This window comes from Pseudomyrmex gracilis, unplaced genomic scaffold, assembly GCF_002006095.1.
Source record: "Pseudomyrmex gracilis isolate BER0280 unplaced genomic scaffold, ASM200609v1 scaffold_95, whole genome shotgun sequence".
NCBI classification, from domain to species: Eukaryota; Metazoa; Arthropoda; class Insecta; order Hymenoptera; family Formicidae; genus Pseudomyrmex; species Pseudomyrmex gracilis.
In genome coordinates this window covers 413,577-436,274 of record NW_018020679.1, presented here as the reverse complement: position 1 = coordinate 436,274, position 22,698 = coordinate 413,577, and the positions used below count along the sequence as shown (strand labels likewise).

The 22,698-nt window shown below is 46.1% G+C and overlaps 1 protein-coding gene across 17 annotated transcripts in view; it reads right to left on the bottom strand.

The window, feature by feature from the left end:
* LOC109855680 (forkhead box protein P1) overlaps window positions 1-22,698 on the bottom strand; it is a 237,348-nt gene that overhangs the window by 21,777 nt on the left and 192,873 nt on the right. For all 17 annotated transcript variants that reach the window (XM_020430165.1, XM_020430162.1, XM_020430167.1 and 14 more), the window contains one exon: window positions 84-704. In XM_020430165.1, the coding sequence (XP_020285754.1) occupies window positions 84-704 (621 nt within the window). The remainder of the gene's footprint in view (window positions 1-83; window positions 705-22,698) is intronic.

The following is a 22,698-nucleotide window of genomic DNA, read 5'->3' as shown; positions in this document are numbered from 1 at the left end:
GCATAAAATTAAAAACTGAAAAATTAACAATATAAACAAATTAACAAGAATATAAGCAGAATTTATAATGAGAGGGATTCCACCTGATGATGTTGCTGCTGCTGCTGCTGCTGCTGTTGTTGCTGTTGTTGTTGTTGTTGTTGCAGATACAACGTGTGCTGCTGCATAAAGGACTGCAGCTGCGTGGGACTGAGTATGTGTTGCTGCAGTAGCTGTTGCATCTGATGGAGGCCGCTCGCCGAGCTGAGCATCATCTGTGAGGGGGTTTGCGAGGGCGGAGCCCCTGGCGGGCCACCGGGTGGCGGACCCTGTGACGGATTCGGCGGTGAACCCCTCTGTGGGGCCTGCGGGCTTTGATGCGGACTAGGTTGGGGCCCTGGTGCCCCCGAGCTGGGCTGTTGCGACTGCTGCGTGATGATCGGCTGCTTTTGCTGTGTCATGGGTGCTGCTGTCACTGCGTGTCCGGCGGGACTGAGCTTCCCATTGCTTTGGTACTCGATGCTGAGATCCTGCTGTTGCTGCTGTTGATCAGCAACTCCGCTACCACTGCCGGTTTCCGCTATGTTGCCTCTGCCGGAGTCTGCACGATTGCGACTTGCAGACAGACGATCCCTGTCGCGGTCCCGCGACGAAAAAACGCTGTCGCGCGATTGTTGCTGCTGCTGTTGCTGCTGCTGCTTCAGGGCTGCAAACAGCGAAGTAGCCTGCAATACGAAAACGGGAATCGAGAGCTCGATCAACGGCTGTGTGCCTCTCGTGAAGAAAAATCGCGAAAAAAAAACATTATGTAAAAGTATATATATCTATTTATACATGTAAAATAATTATTCACATAAAAATCACACGAGATAATGAGCGAGGGATTGAAGAGAATGGCGATGGTTTTGCGAGGGGAAGGGATGCAAGACAGCTCCGGGCGGAATATTCATGATATAAATACCATATAATGTGCGTGCATTAAACTTCCAATGTATTTTGAACAATATTGATCTTATCTAATGGTATTCGAGAGCGCGGACCAGCGCGCGGCTGCTCCGTCATCATTGGCTGGCTCGAAGGAAAACTCGCTGTTGTCTGAATGACGTCGGCTCGAGTCTCCTCGGCTGTTTACACAGCGAGATTTGTTTTATTAAGTTCTATCATCAAGCGGAGAATTGTCGAGTGTAAAGGCGGAACTCTCTTTCTCTCTCTCTTTCTCTCTCTGAGCGCACGGCTTCTCTCGCGCGCCTCACAGTTTTCTTGCTGCGAGGGTACCAGTCGTCGAGGGTCGACGAAACTTTCGGGCGCGTTCCAGATGTCTCGATAAGTTCTCCATTATTATTGTGTTATTGTATGGTATAATGGGACGGTATTAGACGACGACGACGACGACGACGACGACGACGACTTCTCGGAGAAATTTACTAGTCTTTTGTTACGTTAAGACGCGCGTCCGTGTATCACCGTGGAAATAATTTCCAAGTCCTCGCGTGAAGCTTCGCGATAATAATTAGAATATTTTTGAACGTATACACACTCGCGAAAATGAAAAAAAAGAAAAAATAATATCGCTCAAGAACTTTCTCTGATATTAGGTTTCGCGAAGATGCAAAACTTCTGTTAAAATAATTTTAAACTTGCGTGTATTTTCGTAGCCTTATATCGCGCCGTTCCCCGACGGAGTTTCGCGAAGACGGAGAACTTAAATTCCAATGCACAATGAAAATTGGATTTGCAACAAGGTGGTATTATCGTAAGATATTTACAAGGTAAATTTTAAACGGTAGGTTTTAACTCTTGCGCGCGCGATGAAGTTTTATCAATTCATTAAATCGTTAAATAAATAATATTTCTTCTCTCTCCGCGACGTCAGAAAAAAAGAAGATCTTTAGTTTTACCTTATTGTCACACCGTTGCATTTCGCAACGTACACGTAAAAAAAAAACACAGGCGGAAAAAAAGTTTTGTACGTTGGTTTTTGTTTTGTATTGAATATTGTTATACTTATCTATATATCTCTCTGTAAAATATACACACATAAATCTCAAACACACATGTTGCATCACGTACAATAATAAACAATGCAACGCGCAAGACACGTTCAATTGAAAATATTTCCAATTCGTTCGCCCCGGCTGTGGCCTTGCACTTCGTGCCTCCGACCGAAACCGAATTGCATAACAAACAATCGTCACGCAACAAAGTAATTACCACAAACACACGTGTCTCGGAACGCGTTGCTTGCGCAAATATTTATCAATCCAAAGATTCATCGAGTAATAACAGAACGGCAAAACAGCTTGTCGAAGACGTACGTGTTTTTAAAGACGTAGTCTCTGTGTATGTCTCTATATTCTCCGCGGAATTAATCATTTTTCTCTCGTTTGTCTTTGCGCAACAAAAACTCTTTGTTGCGCGTCCAGACGGCGGATTTCGAAATTATCCAGTGAAGTCAAACCTTCCCGGACGTTTATGACAAATAATTTCTTCGCGCAATATTGTATTCAAGCGCGTTGTCGATTTGACCGATATACCCGTGTCGTAGCGACGACCTAACGACGTCTTGGTCCTTCAGTTCGGATCAAAACGTTCCGTCGAAGACGTTGGCGATGTGATAAAATTTGAAAAATACGACTCTCCTCCCGGCGCGAACGAAACGATTGTCACACGCGGACGCGGAGAGAGAAAAGACACCCCCGTGTGTCTCTTGCAGATCCGGCATGCCGAGTGCCTATGCTAATCTTATTTGTGTACGATTACGTATGTTTATAACATGCAAAGAAATTCCGCGGCGCGCGTTATCAGTGTTTAGTCAGGAGTGCCAGCGCGTGGCGTTTCGGCCCGAAGTCTCTTCGCTGCGAGACGGAGAAAAGAGAAAAAGAAGGACGCACAGAGAGATAGGGTCAGAAGGCGACGAGAGAAAACAGAAGAAAAAGCGCGCGTCAGAATTTTGCGCGTGTGACAACGCAAGGAGAGCCACCAGAGAGCGGAGGCTTTTCGTTCTCTTTCTTTCCCTTTCCGCGCAACTTTCCAGGCATTTTTATTATCAGCTTCGAAAACTATATTTTTTCTCCCTCATCCTAAATACACGTTACGTAAAGAATATAAAGAAGATCTTAAAAACACATATAAGACTAAATATGTGATTGTAAGTAGTTTCATTTTTAATCGACATTGAATTGTTTTATTTTCAACGTGCTGCGAGTTCATTTACGTTCTATTACGCAACACATTGTCACGCGCAGATTAACATCGATTGTATGTTAAAATTTAAAGAAGTCGTCTTTATTTCTTGCTGAAATATAAATAACATCAATAAATGTGCGAGCGCGTGTATGTTTGCCTTTGCGTAAGAATAACGTCATTCATTCCGATTAAAAAAACAAAGCGATAACATCGACAGTTTATTTCCATACGTACATCAAGTAAACACTCGCAAAACAACCGCGCTGATATTTTTTAAGCAACATTTCTGTCACGCGACTAAAAACAAAGAAAAAAAAATCACAGTTCGGATTGCGACGTCGTTTTTTTGTCCACGGAATTTAATGAAAATGCGCGGCGATCGGTGGCGCGCCGTTTAATCCATTTCGTTTCCTCGCGGTCCGTTCTTTAATTCATTAATTAATACGAACTCTCTCTCCTCTGAACGTCTCTCTTAAACGAAGAAGAAACGAAGAAGTTCTTCTAAAACCGCGACAACGCGAAAGGGGATGGCGTTACCGGTTGTGCAGATACTTAAGGGTTTTTCCAGGGGGAGGTAGAGAAGGAGGATAGGAGCATGGGAAAAAAACGATAAAGCTCGACGTGTGTACACGGTGATAGGGAGGGAGGAGAGGAAAAAGAGGGCAAAGGAAAAAGATATAAGAGTACGGAAGAATGAAAGTATAAGAGCCGCGACGCTGAAGGGCCATCGACTGCAGATAAGAGGGACTCCTAAGACTCTTTTAAGAAAAGGTTAAATAAAGGTCGGAGGCTGCGCTTGTTGTTGGCTGTTCAGATTCCTTCGACCCCTGTCCTCCTCCCCGCCGCACCCGCGGTACCAGCAAGCGTAACGCCACTTATTTGAATCCCGGAGGCTTCTTCGAGGCTTCAACCCCCTCGCGCGCGCGCGGAGGGAGCGGAGCTCTCTCATATCTTTTATATATTAGAATTTTCACCAACGTTTCCCCGCAGGAGAGAGAGAGCTCTGCTCTGTTTACTGTTTGGATTTATTCCTTCGCTTTCCCTCCCCTTCCCCTCGTCTCGCGACGCGGGGTAACCACCCACATCGAAACTCCCCCACGGCTGTGTATATGAGGTCCTTATGTACACCCGTCGTGATATACTTTCGGTTGCTCCGGAACTTTCTGCCAGCCTCGTCTTCCGCTTCATCTGCCGGGGGAGGGTAGCAAAGATCTGCCCGCGAAAGTTCTCTCGTTCGGCAGCTCTCTTCTTCGCGAGTCATCAATACGTAATTTTTCGCCGAACGTTTAAGTGTACGTCGACATTTATTATTCTCTCTCTCTCTCTCTCTCTCTTTCTGCGCGATTGTGAGAGCAATATTGGTTCATTATGAAATCGTCCGTCTAAATTTCGAATTTACGCGTAGCTACTTAATGACGCAATTGTAATTGTATTCAGCAATGCGCAATCAATGCCAATCGTTGCGTAATTTGTGCTCGTTAGATGAAGAGAAGAGAGAGAGAGAGAGAGAGAGAGAGAGAGAGAAGGTATCGATATCAAGCCAATAGGCGGAGAATGAATACAAACCCGGTATCGAAATTTTTTGTATTGTGTATAGGCGGCGGCGATTGTTCGATATATAGCGTCGACGAGAGCGTGTTTTAAACCGACGGGATATCGTTAGATTTTAAACTCGTTATACAAGCACGCTGTCAGGAGTGTTTATTCAGCGCGCTTTTCTGCATGTCGACGATGCGCGAACTAAACTACGTGCGCGGTTCGTTCGGCGCTTCGTGTGTGCGCGCGCTCGCTCGCGTTACAGATGCTTTTGCATGAGGGGGAAAGGGGGTGGAAAAAAAAAGCCGGCGAAAAAGAGCCGGACGTTTTAAACCGACTCCGGTGTCGATGATCCGCTTGCACGATGAATCCAAATCAGATTCGCTGTCGATTCTTTATTTGTATTTTGCATCGAATACCGGCCTATTTTGCGATATCCCCTTTTGTCGTTTTTCTGTTTTACTGAACGTTCGATTGATCATATCAGTTTCCCCCCAAGTATGCATTTTTGTTCGGTCTGTGGAATCGATGAGTTTTAAATTCACGGAAATTTGTTTTTTTTTTTCATTGTACAAAGAACATGAAAAAAAAGAGCCGCATTTAAATAAAATCGAAACACGCGATGGTTTCGGCCGAGAGAGAAAGAGAGAGAGAGAGAGAGAGAGAGAGAGAGAGAGAGAGAAAAAGAGAGAGTTTAACTCGACACCGCGCGAGCCCTCTTAGAGATACAAAAGAATAATAGAATTAAAAACCGGAAGACCGCGCATTCTCAACTGGATTAGCACCTGGTCCCCTTACATCCGCTCCCGGAATTCTCATCTGGATTTCAGTCACCGGAGCAAAAAGGGAACGGGCGTAGCGAAGGGCAAAACAAGGGAGGTTTGAGGAAGGTAGGTAGGTGATGTTCCTGTCTCTCGTTTCGTATTCACGCGGTTTCGGGCCAATCAGAGGCGCGTCTCTTTACACCCGCCTCCTGTTGACGTTTGTCATAATATTTTAATATTAAATCGCGTTACGGGCAGCCATGCGCTCGCATAATCAGACGTGTTACTCTCAACTCCGGGCGCCCGGGTGCGTATAAGAGTCTTATGAACGCGGGAGAAGGGAAAAGTGTGGAAGAGAGAGGAAGCGTGGGGAGGATGAGCAGACGCGACACGGAGTTATTCGACATCCCCGTCGCGCGTACCGCGAGAAATGTGGAATACAAATTACCCCGCAGAATCCGAACCCCTGTCGTCGAGTGTTCGGAAAGAGCGACAATTCGAAGATAATAAATAATCGGAGACGCTACGCCATGGCAAAGTTGTTTGTTCGAAATGCAATTTGTGTTATTAGAATCTTGCAAAAAAAATGTATCTATTTTTCGACTTTATCTGTTTGTTCATTAAACGCTCTTCATTTACGTGTAAATAAATATTTGCTCAACCTCTTGATAAAAATTGTCGAAAGTCCTCGCACAATTGTTGAAGCGCAACGGACAAACGTCGAACTGCCACGCTTCGTAATTGAAAACGTTTTTCCCGCGAAAAGAGAGTCCCACAGCCCGTAAAATCTGTCCCTCCCGACTTCACACTTTCCGCTGGCACTTCCGCGGCAAACGTCCGTCTCGGAGAAAATAATCGCGGAATCGCGAGTTCAAAAACGCCACTTACGCCCCTTTACGGCGAAGGGATGTCCGCGGGGTAACTTGACGGTTGGCTTCTGAAAAGGACGTGCAATATTGAAAGGAATTAACGATTCCGCGAGCGTCCGTTTTGGTCTCGACGGTCCGACGAGCGTTTCACGTGCCGGCTCCGGAAAAGAGAAAGGGACAGAAATGCGGGAAAGAGAAGGAGGAGGGGGTGTGTGGAAGGGTTTCCTGGGACGATTGACTAGCCATAGCGGATAGTTGGAGAATGGCTAGGACCAAGCGGACGGAATGTCTCTGGTCTCAATCGTTAACGGGCTGTGTACATTATAGATGGTCCCGTGATTGGTTCGTCAGCCTCTCAAAAACTCGGACTCATCGCCGTCGACCTCCTCCTCCGCTTTCCCCGCGCCTCTTTCCCCTTTTCCAAGAGCTCTTTCTCTCTTTCTCTCTCTCTCTCTCAATGCCGGGAGAGTTACCTGCCGGTCGCCGCCACTCGTTTCCAAGGTTTATTTTAGTGCAGCGACGCGGCCGAACGGATCACGATGACGACCCCGGACGGACTTCCATCGGAGCCGATTCTCCCGATTGACAATGTAGAGAAACGCCCTTCCATCGGTATCAATTAGTACGATTCGCTAAGCTTCGTTCGCCAGGATTCCGCGGTCCCGTCGCTCCCTTGCAGAATTTGTCCGATCCTCCCTCCGCCTCTCCCTCAATCCCCGGCGAACGGTGTCGTCTCGGACGTGTCGATCGTTACAAAAATTCTCAATTGAATTATCGTCATTGTTTCAGCGATCGCGCACCGCGCGCCAAACTCTTTGACAACACCGTAACGAACGTTCAGTCGTCGTCGTATCAATCTGAGTTGACGCAGCGACGTATTTCCGAAAGAATAAATAAAACTCAAATTTGAAAGACACATCTGTCAATTCGAACAACTTATCCCTCTCTCTCTCTCTCGCACACGCGCGCGCGCGCGCTATTTTTTCTAATTGCTTCCGATCGAGCGATTAATTTCGCGAGCAATTGTTGGCCGGCTGTGGGAAAACATTTGCGTATCGTACGTGTTTACACTGCTCTCCCGGCATATACTTAATAAATGAGAATATATGCGCGATCTCTCCGTGGAAAAAGTGGCCTTTCGACGGAAATATATAATGTGACGGGGCGCGGCGCGCAAAGGAAGAAACAAAGATCGCCGGCATTATGCAAGGTAAACGTTGTGCCCGCGGTACGCTCTCTCTCCCGTAGGTATCCGCTGTCTCTGTGTGTACAGGAATTAACGCATAGAGGTGTGGGATTGTCGCAGCTGGATAGACGAGATACAGAAGGTCGAGGCTGTCCAGAGAGACGGGACGAACCAAAGAGAGAGAGAGAGAGAGAATCCGGGGAAAGGGGAAGCGAGAAAGTGTTTGCGCGCAAGAGGGGCGCCGAGAGCATCGGTGGTATAGGGTGAGAACGCGCTCGGATGAACGGAGAAACCGGAACAGAGGGTGCATCGGAGAGAGTAATTTCGACGTTCTGCGGGTTTGCTTACGTCTATCGGTTCAGCGATTTTCTGCGCACGCATTCGCGAAATGTGCAACGTCGCCACGGCGATCTCCGATTTCTTTTCCCGTTTCGCTCGAAGGAGGGAGACACACGTTTTCCGGTCGCGATACACGACAATGAGGGCGATCTCTCCGAGAGTCGCGTTTCTACTCGTAGAATTCGTCGATCGCGATTTCTTCTACGACGGAACCGGTTTCTCAATCGAGAACGTCGCGAGACATGTTTGTTTCGGTATAAATTTTTGCATTGTTTCAAAAAAACCGAAAACAGACAGAAGTTTGAGTCTTCAGGGGAAGGGAGGAAAAAAAACGAATATTTCTCGGGACGAAATTTTGTTTGATCGTTTGTAAATTGACTTACAAGCGCGAAACATTCTGTTGTTACGTCGGAAACAAATGTTTGAAACGTCGGAGGGAAAGCCAGATGTTGGAGATCCTTAGGCAATGGCCAGGTAATCTCTTCGCGCTGTGGAGGAGGCTGTGTTTTACTTTCGTTCCGGTTAATAATTCAGTATCAATTAGTGGCCGTTTGAATTATGAAGAGACCTTTCTTCGCTCCTGACTTTCCGGCTGGCGGATCTCGTGGCTTCCTTGCCAAAGGAACGAGGCAAAAAAACACCCCGCCCAAGGGGGAGGGGAGTCGACGACGGGGATACCTGCGGATCTCTTGCGCTCGGCGTATCGCGGGGCGCTGTCTCTCTTTCTTTCTCTCTCTCTCTCTCTCTCTCTTTCTTTCTGTCGCGGTTTTGATTAAATTAGAGTCAATTGCCGTAATAACCGCGCCCGGTTTTGTCTCCAAAGCGCGCCGGCTTTTTACATGATTAAGAGAAAATTATTTGAAATAAGTCTAAGGCGCATTAAACTTTTATCCGTCGCGGCAAAATTCGATCTTAAAATGCGTTTACGCGAATTTTCCGACGAATGACAATAGGTACGCGCGACAGCAAAATATCGCGCTGAGAGGCACTTGTAAAAAAAAAAAAAAAAAAAAGAAAAAAAAATCTCCGATAACGTGCTTCGTGTTTTAAATACTCTCCCACGTTCCATTTTCGGAAAAAGGTAGCTCAAACACCGCCGCGAAAGGAACAACAGTTTTCAGACTCCCGTTGTAGTTGTACAAACACCGTTAGACTTCCTCGTTACATCGAACGCGATACTGTAATATCGAGCAGAAGCAAACACGACTTCTATTAATTCCATTTTCGCAAAGATACAGTAGATTAACGAAGGATGGTCAGAGGGAGGGGAAAGGAGATATCGAACGAAAGAGGGAGAGAGAGAAAGAGAGGAAGAAGAGCGAGAGCGGAGGGAGAACGAAAAGACCGCTGAAAGAACATGGTGGACCGGAGAGGCCGCCAGAAACCCCCGCTGATGCAGTGGAGGAAAGGAAAGGCTGACGAAGGCAAAACCGCCCCTGAAAAGTCTCAGGGGTGGAAAAGACTGGGACGATGGTTACCGCCAAGTGGATGTAATTTTTCCGTTGTTTGATTTTCATTAACGACTTGTGGCCAACGCGGCGCGGGCTGGCAACAACGTGGCTCGGGGGCAAGAGGGGTGGTGGTTCAAGAAACGGAAAATTATGCTCCACCAAACAGATGTATCCTTTATTTCATTTTCTTCGACGCGAGCGGTAGTCGGAAGTTTATTCCCGAGCGCGAACCCGGAGGGCGACTGCGCGCTAATGGCGAAAGTCAGCAGGAAACAAAACATCTCGTGTTTTATCGCGCGGCATTATCGTCCGGCTGTGAAATATCCCGGAATAAGAGGTAGACGAGGAAACTACAGAACAAATCTATTCAATGTTGAAGACAAAGCGATGTAATGAAACGGAGGAAACGGGGAAATCACGTTTGACTCATCTTCTCTTTGATTCGGAGAAAAATGTTTAATTTAATCGCGAAAGCTTCGAACACACACATGCGCACATACACATTGAACAGATTGACAGAAGGTGACAAAAACAATTTTTAATTGCGATCTATCGGTTTCCAGTCTCTTACGTACTTACCACATCAAAGAAAAAATGAGAGACCGAGTCTCCGCTGTTTTTTTTCGGAGAGCTTCCCAAGAGCGCTTTTCCCAAAAAGGCGGCGCGACGCGATAAAAAAAAAAAAAAAAAAAAAAAACGGCACAGAGTGAATAATGGAAAGTGGCGAATTCCTTTTCTGATAGTCGCGGGGGTAGACGAGCTCCATTAAAGGTCCCTAAATCCCCGACGTATCCCGTCTCCTCGCACTACGCGATTCACTCATCCCTGCAACCCCCCGCGGGTCCCGTCGCGTACATGGACGGATCATGACCCAGCATACGGGCGTTCGCTTTTGCTCGTAGACGCATATTTATTCGCAGTCCATTTTGGTTTGTTTGCACAAACGAGAGAGTCCGTCAGGCCGACGACGGACCTGCGACTGCCGTCGCCTCCTCGTCGCCCCACTTTTCGAGCACACTTCTCGCTTTTGCATTCCTATACGCGCGCGCCCGCGCTTTTCGAGAGGGGGTGAAAAGTACAAGGGAAATCATCGTGTGTGTGCGCGGTGCCTTGACAATCGCTCCGAAAAATCGCGTGTTGACACACTTCGACGAGTTTGTGCGCGTCTCGCCTATTCGGCGAACGAAATAATAATTTGTAATTTTTTTTTTTTATCAGTCTGCGAAGACAATGTCGCGCTGAGAAGCAAGCGCGAACGCAAGAGGTTGAGCGAAATATTCGAGCGAACGTCAACCCGTTTTGAATTTCAAGCTCGCACGCGGGCGGAATATCGGATGAGATTGCGGTTAAAAATTGCACGGTATTACTTAAGCCTCGTCTTGCCGAACTCGAGGAGTTTCTTGATGATACAATTAAGTCGGGCAACAGCGGATTTTCTGACTCGGAAAATTGTCCAATATTTTTCACCAGCCGCGCCGAGGGACGGGCGAAGGGAGTGAGAAAAATTGTTCCAAGGTTGTTCCGGGCTCAGGAATTAGAAGAGAAAAGGGGTGCGAGAATATTGAGAGGAGCGTTAAGACGTTTCTCTAGATAGAACGAAAGGGTAGAGTCTCTTGTAATAAGAGACGAACTTAAAGAGAATAAAAGAGCGCGTGTAACACTTAGGTTAAAACAAAATTGTTCCTATCTGGGAGCATAGTCCGATATGGAAACGAAAAAGAACACCATCCCTTCTGTATATTTACATCTGCGCGCGCACACCTAAAAATGCAGGTATATATCGCACTTATGGTTTAGATAAAATAAAAATTGAATAGTGTGCAGAGGGTTAAAAACGATTACGGCGTTTAATATTCATTTTGTTCGCTGTCTTGAATATTAACGTCGATATAAAGTGGAGGGTGTGGAAAGGGCAAAAGCGCGAAAAAACGGAAAGACGTTATTGCGTGTGAATAAAACAAATCGAAATTTTTGCGGAAGTTTGCGTTTATCAAAATTCGAACATGTTACAAGCGCTTGTTAAATATCGCGTACACGTCTAACTGGTTTCAATCAATTTGATCGTCGACGGAAAATGCGAAAATCGCGCGATTCTCCCGAGGCAATGGACTCTTGATAAAATTAAATTTTAATCCACGACACACTCTACTTTCTAGAAAAGGAAGTCATCACTTATTTCCAGGAAATAATTTTAGTTTTTAAATTGCTTGTCGATTCGTGTGTCCAAATGAGTTTGACTCGCGGCAAGACTACGAGAAGAAAATGAATTACTTTATTTTCGGGTTTTCTAAATACGTCTGAAGTTTCTTTGAACGCAACTAGAATACAAAGTCGAATGTTCATTCGCAAATCGCGTGCGCACTTCAATTCTCTCTCTCTGTAGATATAGCGCCCGACCCTCTCTCGACCAATTCCGAATCGAACTCACGGCGGGTAATTGCCGCGACGTCGTCGGAGATGGCACTTAAATGCTAGAGATAACAAACAACTGACCGCTCGAACTACTCCCGCGAAATCTCGAAACCGCGACTCCGCGACTTAAATCACACACATTTCTCTCCGCGGAGAGAAGACTTTTCTTCGCGACTCCTGTTTTTCGTCGCTAATTCGCCGAGAATTGGCGCGTTCTCCCTCGCTGCGCGCGAAAGTCGCATTTGTATTCAGACGGCGGTGTCGACCGAATCCGGAGAGAAGGGAAGGGGAGTGCGCGCTCTCTTCCCGAGATCGTGGCAGATGAGGTACTTTAAAAAAGAGAAAAGGAGTAAACGCGAAACGCTATTGCGCGCGCGCGCGCGTGCGCGTTCGAGGCGGGAAGTATAGTCGGCGAGATGAATAAGAAGAAGGACGGCGCGTGGTTGCAGGATCGCGATCCCGCATATTTCATATGCAGGGGGCTGTTTTGCTTGGCCTCGGCAATATTATTACCATATTTTTCGCATAATGCGCTCGCGTGTATGTCTCTTATTTCACGCGCGACACCCTCGCGCTTCCACAAAAGAGAGAGAGAGAGAGAGAGAAGCCCCGCCATCCCTTGCGAGGAGCGCGCGCGATGCGTTTTTAACGTCTTACCATTCATTGTTCGTTTTCCCGCTTTTGTTTTTTCATACGCGACGTGCCAATGAAAAGTTTATAACGCCGCGGAGACACGCGGAGCGTCGCGAAATCGTTTCGAGATACGCGGCGGTTTCTTCAAAAAGATACGCAAAGGTCGGTTATATATTTCCCGATATTAAAATGAAGAGAACATGTTTGAAAACTAAATCGCGATATTTTTGTTTCTTCCGAAAAGAAACGCGTCAATACGAGGTTATCTTTCAGCGGAAGAAAATCGAGAAAACTCATGCTTGAAAATTATATATACGGCGTATAGAAAAAAAAAGAAAAAAAACCTAATTTTAATATCTCTTCCCGCACATGATACATCCGTTCCACGACACGAAAAATCCGTGGAGTCATTTTCCGAACATTTACCAAAGCACTTTGGGGCAATACTTCACCCCGTTCTCCCCGAAAAACGGAAGGGATAAAATTTTAGAGTCGCGAAGCCGCGACGGCAGCGCGGGGAATGACGTGTCGAGAAACGAGGTTTTCAATACATGCACGCGAAGGTGAAGACGAGATATAACTGCGAAATTACTCGCATCCCCCTTGTGTTTCTATCGCGCGCGCGCACAGTCCGCGGAATCTATTCGCGTGTGTAGATTCCGGAAAATTATGGCCGATAAAGAAACAAATTTCGAATTCCGTCGAAACGGCGCGTTATAAACATTATTCCGCTTGTAGCGAGATTCGCATCGCCACCCGCCTGATATTCTGTTTTCTCGAGCACCCTCGAGTGTTTCCACAGCGATACCATCCCCCTCTTAACTCGAATACGATTTTTCGAATACGCGCGAGATAAAAACGTGCGGATACTCGGAACGATCGTAATGATCGGGCGCGATCGTTTCAATAATTTATTATTTGCGTGGTTTAAATATTTTTTTGCGCTTGAAACATTATTGAAAATTTGTAAAACACAAGTAAACCTCCTCCTTTGTTTTTACGCGCGTTGCGTAATTCTTTCTCCGGCAGCGAAATAACAGTTTTAATACATTAATATATTGACGTATCGCTTACACAAGTTATCTCTCGCGACAAGTGTTTACTCAGAAAATGGCGCTCGCCTTTAACAGAAAACAAATGAAAACCTACAAAAAAAAAAAAAAAAAACGAAATTTATCACAAAGTCCACATTTTGCGTAAAAGTTTGATCATGTGTTTTGGACTATTTGTGTAAACAAGGCGCGTTCCCCGTGTGTGTGCGCGCGCACACAACGATATACGAAAAAAAAAAACCGTGTGAGCACGTGTGATCGTTTCTTCCAGCGTAGAGTGTCGTAACCGCGATGACCTAGTCGTCTCAAGGTAAATAATTGTGTAACGTTAGGCCAAGCAGGCACACGAGAGAGGCACATTAAATAAATAGCGCGGAGGTTGTGGAAAGTTTAAAAAAGAATAGCGCTCAACGCGAGCGCATGCGTCAATACAAACATTCTCTGGTATCTTGATTTTTTTTATACTTTTCACGTGTGTTTGCGAATTCTTGTCTCTTCGAAAAATGTGACGATAAAAAATTATTGTTATTTACATCATTTTTTTTTAATATTCATTTGCAATTCAATGTCTTTTAAATAAATTAAAAACAATGCATGTGTTAAATAAACAAATATATCACGCAAATATGTGGCAAAACAAAAAAAAATAGAAACAGAAAGAGCTTTGAATCGCAAATTTCTGAACAGTTCGCTCGAAGTGGGTAACACACCCCCGTCTCGATCGTTTACAGTCGATATTTGACTTCCACGGCCGGACACTTTATCACCGTGGAAGCGCGAGGGGTGTGAGTGGACTTTTGTTTCTAACGGGACAGAAAATGATGAAGACACGAATGGGGAGGTAGCCGAACGACCGTTGGTCCCAACAGGGTGCTCAAGTAAAAATATTTAGGCCGTTATGGAATCGATTCCCGCACGTGACCCGAACTACTCAGCCGAGTATTTCGACACTTTTTCTCAATAAGAAAGCACAGACTGCGTAATAAATATGTATGCGCGCGACGTTGAATTTAACCGGAAACGGAAAGTGGGAGCGGAGGGACGAAATATATAAATCGGCAAATTAAGTCGCGTCTCTTAAATTTTAACACAAGAATTGAGATAAATAGAACCCGTCCTTCCTCTTTCCCCGAAGTGATCGAAGTAATTGCGACAGGGAGGAAAAACGTGCGCGTGTGCGCGAAAATTCTATAAACGTCGCTCTGACGTCGCCGGCAGATTCCGTTTAAGACGGCAGTTTATATGCAGCCTACGAATGGGTCAGCACGGCATTGGGTAGGGATATATATTTTTCAATATACCGCTCGCGCGCGGGGAAGAGACGCGCGTGAATCGTTCGACGGAGCAGGAGTCGACGTTATTTTTTATCTTTATTAGATTGCCGGGTATCCGTTAGTTGAGGTTCGACGTGCTACGAACGAACGTGCATGAATATCAAATGCCCGGGTAACACGTGGCGCGTTTTATCGTCCTCTCGGCGACTCTCGAGTATATCCTTCGACCGTAACCAGACCTCCCCCTTTTTCCTTACGTCAACCCTCGGCAACGGACTTGAGAAGATCGCGCGATTAGTTCGCGGATATTTCGCTTCGCTAATTTATTTTTGAAACAAAAATAATCGCGCTTGTGCGCGCCTCGTACTTCAGTACAAATCATCCGAAGTTACTTCAAGTCTCGTGTGTGGATCTCACGAGTAAATTGTTTTCGCGCGTATCGTATTTTTTTTTTTTTTTTTACGAAGACGTCGCGCAATTTGAAGAAGCGGCGGATGGGCCCGCCGCGCATTTAAACGATAAGAAAACGTAGGCGGATGTTTGTTTGGTGGGCCGTTAATGTCTCCATGTGTATTGTTTACAGAATACACCGCCTGCCTTCCCCGCCCGGCGGCGGTGCGGTTTGTCGATATTGAGAGTCGACGCGGCGGTGTCGTCCTTTGAAAAATACTCAAGGTAAACTCGTGTGTTGATTGTATGTTCAGCCCGAGAGGGCGAGCTCGTATGTGTGTGTGTGCGCGCGCGCGCGCACGCGTGTGTGTGTAAAGAGCGCCTCTCGCTGGAATTTCCAGGACGTTACATCGGCTCCTTCCAAAGTACTTTAGTTTCCGTGGGAATCATAATCCCGGTCGTGAACGACTCCGCGAGTTATCGGAGAATTTGCAAACATAAGGGTCGCTTGGAAATCTCGCCAATCGGAATCTCGTCGCGGCATCGACTAGATTGAAGTCTGCGATTTTATTTTTTCACACACGCGAGGACAAAGCACGATTATTGTGTGTGTTACGCGTTACACAAACACACAGAGTTACATTTTCTCTCAAGAAAAAATATAAATTCTTCGCGCGAGAAAGAATAAGACGATGTTATTCGCGGCGATGTTAATTAATGTGAGGATTATCGACGCGGAAATTGATATACAGTGTGTCATTTGTGAAGATTAAATAAAACTCGCGCGCGCGAGAGGATTTCGAAGAACTCGCGCGGGCTCTCTCTCTCTCTCTCTCTCTCTTCGTCGCTCGAAAATGCGAAAGTGCGCGCGGACGCGCAGACGGACGATAATTAATGGAGACGTAACGAGTGGGCGTGGTCGGGGACTAATATGCGAAATAAATCTGCGGTAATAGTAAGTAATTTGGCCAATAAGTCGATAACAAATTGGGTTTGCCAGCGGCAGTGCGCGGCTCCCTTAATGGCAGCCAAGTGACCGGATCCACCCCCTTGGACACCCCCTTTTCACCCGTTCGTCGACCATGCAGAACGACCAACTCCCCTTCTCCCCCTCTCGTGTACGCTGCCTTTCACCCCTTCTTCACACGTTCGAGGAGCGCCCCGTTTCGTCGGTGTGTATTCATATTTCACGGACTTGTAATATAGGAAAGTTTTGTTTAAGCCGTAAAGTCAAGAGGGAGAGGCGGCGAGGGAAGAATGGTCACCCTTTGGCAAAGGGGTGTTTCGGAAAGGGTAAAATCATAATCCTTACGCGTAGAAAATTACAGATATGAGAAAATAAACGCGCGTACGTACACAGAAGGTTTTACACTGAGACGCGCGCACAAGTTACATTAAATTAATTAAACCAGCGCGCGATATAAATTTGTTCTTGTAAATCATCAATCGCGCACGCTTCGAAGTAATTTACTTGAGGCTGAGAACGTACACCGCGATATTGTCCGATTGGTCGCAACCGATCCGAGAAGAAGTAACGTCTTCCCTTATTTGAAGACGACGAGGCATAAAGAAGGCCTGTTGGTCAGCCGTAATGAATAATGCCCACATCTGTTCGGGACATCCCATCAGTAACTGGCGGGATCCCTCACCCCCGCCTCTCTTCGCCCATACTTCCTCTCACCTTGGTGCTCACCCTAAAAACCATTTCCACCCCATCGCTGCTTTCTCACACGATTTCGCTGCATATCAAATTATGGAGTTCTGAATGGCCGATCGTCACCTGCTGCTGCTCTGTGATATATTTGGATATATTAAATTTTTTTTCCGCGCATTGGACACCCAACATATACACGTTTACTTCGCCGGACGAATCAATACGGCGCGCGTTTTGTTCCACTATCTTACTATTTTGTTTTCTTTACTCTTTTTCATGTTTCACCTCAATTTCTTGAGATCCTCTTGCGCATTGTTTTTTCAAGTAAGAAATTGTATATTTGTCAAGAGAACTGCACTAAAATCTCGGTATTTGTTATTTTAATATAAAAAAATTATTTTAGCATTTTAATTAAAACAATTCGAGAGTAAAAACACACTTAGCTATCATTTTCAATATCAAGAAGCGCTTTCGATTTTCTCGCGCATAGTCTCTTGAAAAAATTTCTTCGCTTTCTCGCAAAAATATTCCGTAACTGCCCGAAACATCAGAATCGCATCGGAATTAACGACGGAAGAGCGGCGGAAAATTTGCAAGAAAAACGTTGGTTGGACAATTACGTTTCCCTCCGGCCCACCCATAAACCTCCACCCATAAGGTCGAGAGGCTTCGTTTGCATAGTCGCCGACACCTTGCGTGTCCATTACGCGGGGGTGGCACGGGGGCGGCTGGGGGCGGCCGGCGAGGGTGAGGCGGTAAGAGGTGTGAACCGTAAACGCGCCACGTGCGCCAAATGGAAATGGACCAAATATCGCTGCAAACACTCGACCGTGCGAGTATCGATATACGACGCACCCTCCTACATCTCTCCGACCTCCTGATCCTCCCTCCAAAAACTCTACTACGATCAAGGCACACACATATGGCCGCACAATCCGTGGATCTCTCCGTTTGTCGTTTATATACCACCACCACCCCTCCTCCTCCCCCACAATTCCCGGCGTCACGCGCGCACGTGTGCGACGTTCTGTTCGAAAATTCTCCGGTCACTTCGAATCCATCAGGAGTCCGCAAAATATCGTGAGCCACTTCTCTTGTACTATTTGACGTTTGCAGCATACGTGCGAGCGAACTGGCACACCGAAACGTACGGCTTTCGGTCGTGTGTGAAGAAAAGCGTACACAGGATTTTTTTTTCTTTTTCTTACTATACGCATTTTTAGTTTAGTTGATGATAATAAAAATAAACCCAGTTACAAATTTATTGTTACTGAAGTTTCTACCGCGTCAATATATATTTACATAAACACAACATTGTGACAAGTTTCGCGTATATCCGCGAGAAACGCGGAACAGTAGCGGAAAACAGAACAAAGAGGAAAATAAAGAGTAAAGGTGCAAGAAATATAATAAGAAAATAACAGAGAGAAAGAGAGAGAGAGAGAGAGAGAGGAGAGCACGAACTGCAGGAGTGAGAAAAGGATGAGGGGTAGGAGGACGAAGGAGGGAGCGCGAGTGCTTCTAACTAAACAAATATGTACTCACGTACTCATTCACCTATCTCCCAGTCAGAGTCCTACCTCCTAGAGCCCTTTTAAAGACTTTTCCTGCTGCCTCCGAACCCCCGCTTCGCGATCCCGAACGCCGGGCACATACTCTCACGACGGTCCCGACAAAGGGAAAAGCGCGGTTAGGGCTTGAGATGCGGTGTGTGCGTGTGCGTGTGTGTGTACGCTCGCTCGAGCGGGTTTTAACGGGAAAGAGAACGCCACGCGATGTTCCAAGTGCTCCCGCGTCGATTGTAGCGAGTCATCGCCGCTATCACCGTGAGGCGAGGAGATTTCAAGTCCTTCAAATGGAGGTTACCCCGATACTCGAACCTCGAAACGTAAGTATCTCTCCCGTAAGAAGCGACGAAGGAATAACGTTTCCAATCTACGGATAATCTCCAAACGAGCTTCATCTTCGCGCTGCGCGTTCTCTCTATATTCATTTCAGCAACAAACAATCGCTAGATAAATGTAATCGCGCAAGAAAAAAAGTGTCTCTCCTCCACAATCGCGTCTGAAGTGCATCGCGCCGATTTCGAAAATGGCATCGGCCACGCGATTAATCGCGATGCGGAAGAGCGTGCGCGCCCCTAACGAAGAACGCGGATCGGACGTAATCCGCTCTCAGAACGAAAGAGGGAGACTGACGCTCCACAGAGAGGCAGAAGGGGAAGAGAGAAAGAGAGAGAAAGAGAGAGGAATTGCCGTGGTGGCGGCCCGAAGTGGGGTGGTCGCGCGCTAGATGATATCCAGAGGATTATTCTCTCCCGGTCGCATCACAAACTGCCGTGACAAATCGCCCTATACTTTATGAGACGAGTCTTTCTTCTGTACGGGGCCCGCTCACTCCGCCGGAGCATATATCACCCGGGGCTGTCGATATATTATCGCCCGCGACGCCTACCGGCGCTATACTCCGGGGGAGGTAGAGTCAATACAACGATGCGCCGAAACAAATAGCCTGCGAGGACGCACGGCGCGCGAGCAGGAAAAGTGACAGCAGCAGCCGGCCGTCAGACGAAATCCTTCGTGGATTTAGACGACGATGTATAGTCTCGAGAATCGATGCGAGAATCGCGTCTCGACATTTTCCGCCCGTTTCTCGTTTGGTTTTTTTTTTGTTTTTCTTTTGGCACGAAAGTACGAGAAAATATGACACGTCCGACACACACGCTTGTTCGAAAATACGTGAGGTAAAATTTCAGAAATCAAATACGAAGGTGTGTGTGCAGTTTTAGATTCGCGTTCGTTGCGAACTTCTTGCAACGTTTTTGCGATATTCGTATGGGAACACGTTCGTCGAATACCTGACGGCAATTAAAATACGTTCTGCGCATGAACGGAAATCATGTAACAATATTGCGTGTAAAATATTCTCTGCAAAAAAAAAAACAGATATCGCTGTCACTCCCGTGGTTGGAGTTTTCCTGTCAAAGATGTAATAATTTTCGATGAACGCCTCTCGCGCTCCTACAAGCCGGCACATTTTTAATTACGTTCTTTCCTATTGCGCCATGCGATGTGTCGTCGTTTGCCTCGTGAGAGAGAGAGAGAGAGAGCCGCGTACAACTTGTTAATTTACAATTATGATATTCCCGGGTCCGCTTTGTAACCCGCGCGCGACCCGTTTCGCCATTCGGCGTTTTCTCAGCCCTTTCGGCCGTCGTAACCCTTCCCATAAATTTCCTGCTTTCAGTGGCCGATTTATAATTACCGCTTTCATATACCCGAAGTGTAATTTGCTTGTGTAAATTCCACATGCTCGCGCTCGACGTGGTAATATTTCACGAACAATTCCGAAAGGTATACGGGTTTACGCGAATGGCCGCATATTTTCCGCTGCCCGCGGAAGATAACGGCTCCGTATGAGATTTATAATACTTCTATATTATACCTCTTCTCCGCGCGCGCGCTTCTCTTTTCAATTTTATATTATAGAAAAATTAGCGGGGACGCGCACTCGCCTCCCGGCGATCGTTGACGTGTCCTTAGAAAACTGCGGGGAATTTGCAAAATTTTCACGTAATGTTGCGACACACACATACGAGAGTTTCGTGTGTGTGTGCCGTTGCGCGAACTCTAATATATATTACTTTTCCCGGTTGCGAATCCTGTCTTTCTCTCTCTGAAAACTCCCGGTCGCGCAAGCGCCAGCGGAGTATTCGCTAAAATCTAAATTAAAATCGAAGCATTAATGCCTAAATGAATAACGAAGTAATTGAGACACGTGTGTCATATGGAATTAGCCGGTTTGATAATCCCGGTTTGTACCAAAATGACGCAACGTACAGCGAACTGTAATTCAATTAGATTTTAATAGGGACCGTATATTATTCAGAAACGGCAGTTTCCATGTCGATGAAAATTTCGCGGCGCGATACTTTGTTTTAAATTATTCATACGTCATATATCAATGTCGCGTATAAATGTGCGATTGCTGTCCACGGATGCTTCCATAATATACACGCAGGTCTTCGGTGTTTAAATAAATAATGAAAATTGAGATGGACTTCTCTCGTTTCTATTTTCGCGGAAAGAGAGAGTCTGTCTTCCCCGTTGATGAGAGATGTCATTATTACTATATTGTTATTATTATTCTTATTATTAAGCAGGTCGAGAACAGGTCGTGAGAGAAAACAGTGCGGGGGAAGCCGCACGCAGTGACCGTGCAACCGTGCGTTTTGCGGTCGGTGATCGCTTAAATCGGTGCGATGCGCGTTTTGCACGGCGTTAATCGCACGAGTCTTGTGTGTGTGTGTGTGTGTGTGTGTGTGTGTGCGCGCGCGTTTCATGAAATGGAAGAAAACGCTCTCGATTCTCTCTTTCTTTCAACCCACCGGCTGGTGTTTCGCGGTGCTTTCGTGCGCACGGTGGCGCGGTAGCCACGCGACTGTCGAGCAGGTAGGAGCTTACAGCTTTTCCAGCGTGGAGTTTCGAGGTTTCGCGGTTTCGGGGGAGGGGGGAAAAGGACGAGCTGTGCTGCGGGCGAGGCGTCGGTGGGGTGAAGAGAAAGGGGATGAAGCGTCGGCGCCCGACGATACACTACACCACCTCGACACAACGATGCGTACGGCCACCCCAGTGCGTGCCACGCGCCCGACAGGACAGCACGCACTTCCCCACGTTGCTTGCGTATAAAAAAAAAAAACAAAAAAAACAACGGGAAAGAAACAAGGGTAAGATTTTTCCGACGGAAATGCGAGCACAGTTTTGTGCAGCGAAGAATTGCGCTATTTTTTTATGCAACGTTACGAGAGAGCTCGTTAGTTCTGTAGATGAGACGTCATCAATGACAGACGATATTATATTTCTTATAATAAACAAACGCGTTAATAAATTGCTGTCGGCGAAGACCAATGACTTTAGTTGTTCGCGCACAACTCGGAAGAGAATCGGCGCGCTCTTCGCTCTTCCACGTCTCGCTAGAATTTTTTTTATTCATGGACCTAGACCTAGTAGGTTTGTGCCAAGTTTATATGAGAGCGGAACATTCAGTCATCATGTGTTCGCTCGCTACAAAGAAGAATGATGACGAAGAGAGACAGATGTTGATAACTTTTGATTTATTGTTATTCAACGATCTCGCCTCTGCTTTTGACGCTGATATCATCCGCTCGCTCAATCATCATTCTTAAGACTCGAGAATGATTTATTCCGCCTCGCAATCATCTTAACTCTTTAAGAGAGTTTCGATATTTTACATTTTTCTGACATTCGTTGTCTCCGATTTGTCGCGATTGTGTATGTTTATTTTTTTTAAATTATTGCCCTCGAATTTTCTGACAATCAAAAAACCATCGTTTAACGTGACGGTGTAGTAAGTTGCGAGGCATTGATCGCAAAGGTATATTTAATCCGTTTGACTCTTACATTCAATTCCGTCGTCAACGACGTCGCGTAAAAAAAAAAGAAAAAAAAAGAAAAAAAGCGAACGTCCGAAACTTCTTCATGCGTTATGTTCCTTTACCGACCCCGAGAAACTTTTTATGGAATAGCCGTGTCCAACGGTTCAGTAGATGCAATTGCAAACGATGGCCTGCAAGATGACCCGATAACAATCGCGATCGATAAAGAAAACAGCTTGGCCGACGATAAAGCGTAAACACTGCGTTCCCCCTTTGTCAGCGGTGTACACGCGGTGTATACTTCGCGAACGTGAAACAAGATAAAGCGGAACAATACTTTCGTCGATTAAATGGATGCACTTAGAGAAAATTAATTTTTCGCGTTAGAAATAATGGGCATCGGGTTGCTGACATAATTGACGGCGCTTTTTATGAAATAATAACGAACGCGCGTTTCTGTGACAGAGAAACGAGGATCTAATTCGGTATATAACACACACACACACACACACACGCGAGCGTATTGTACCTTGTATATATAAAACTCTCGTGGCTTATACACGGTAATGATAAAAAAA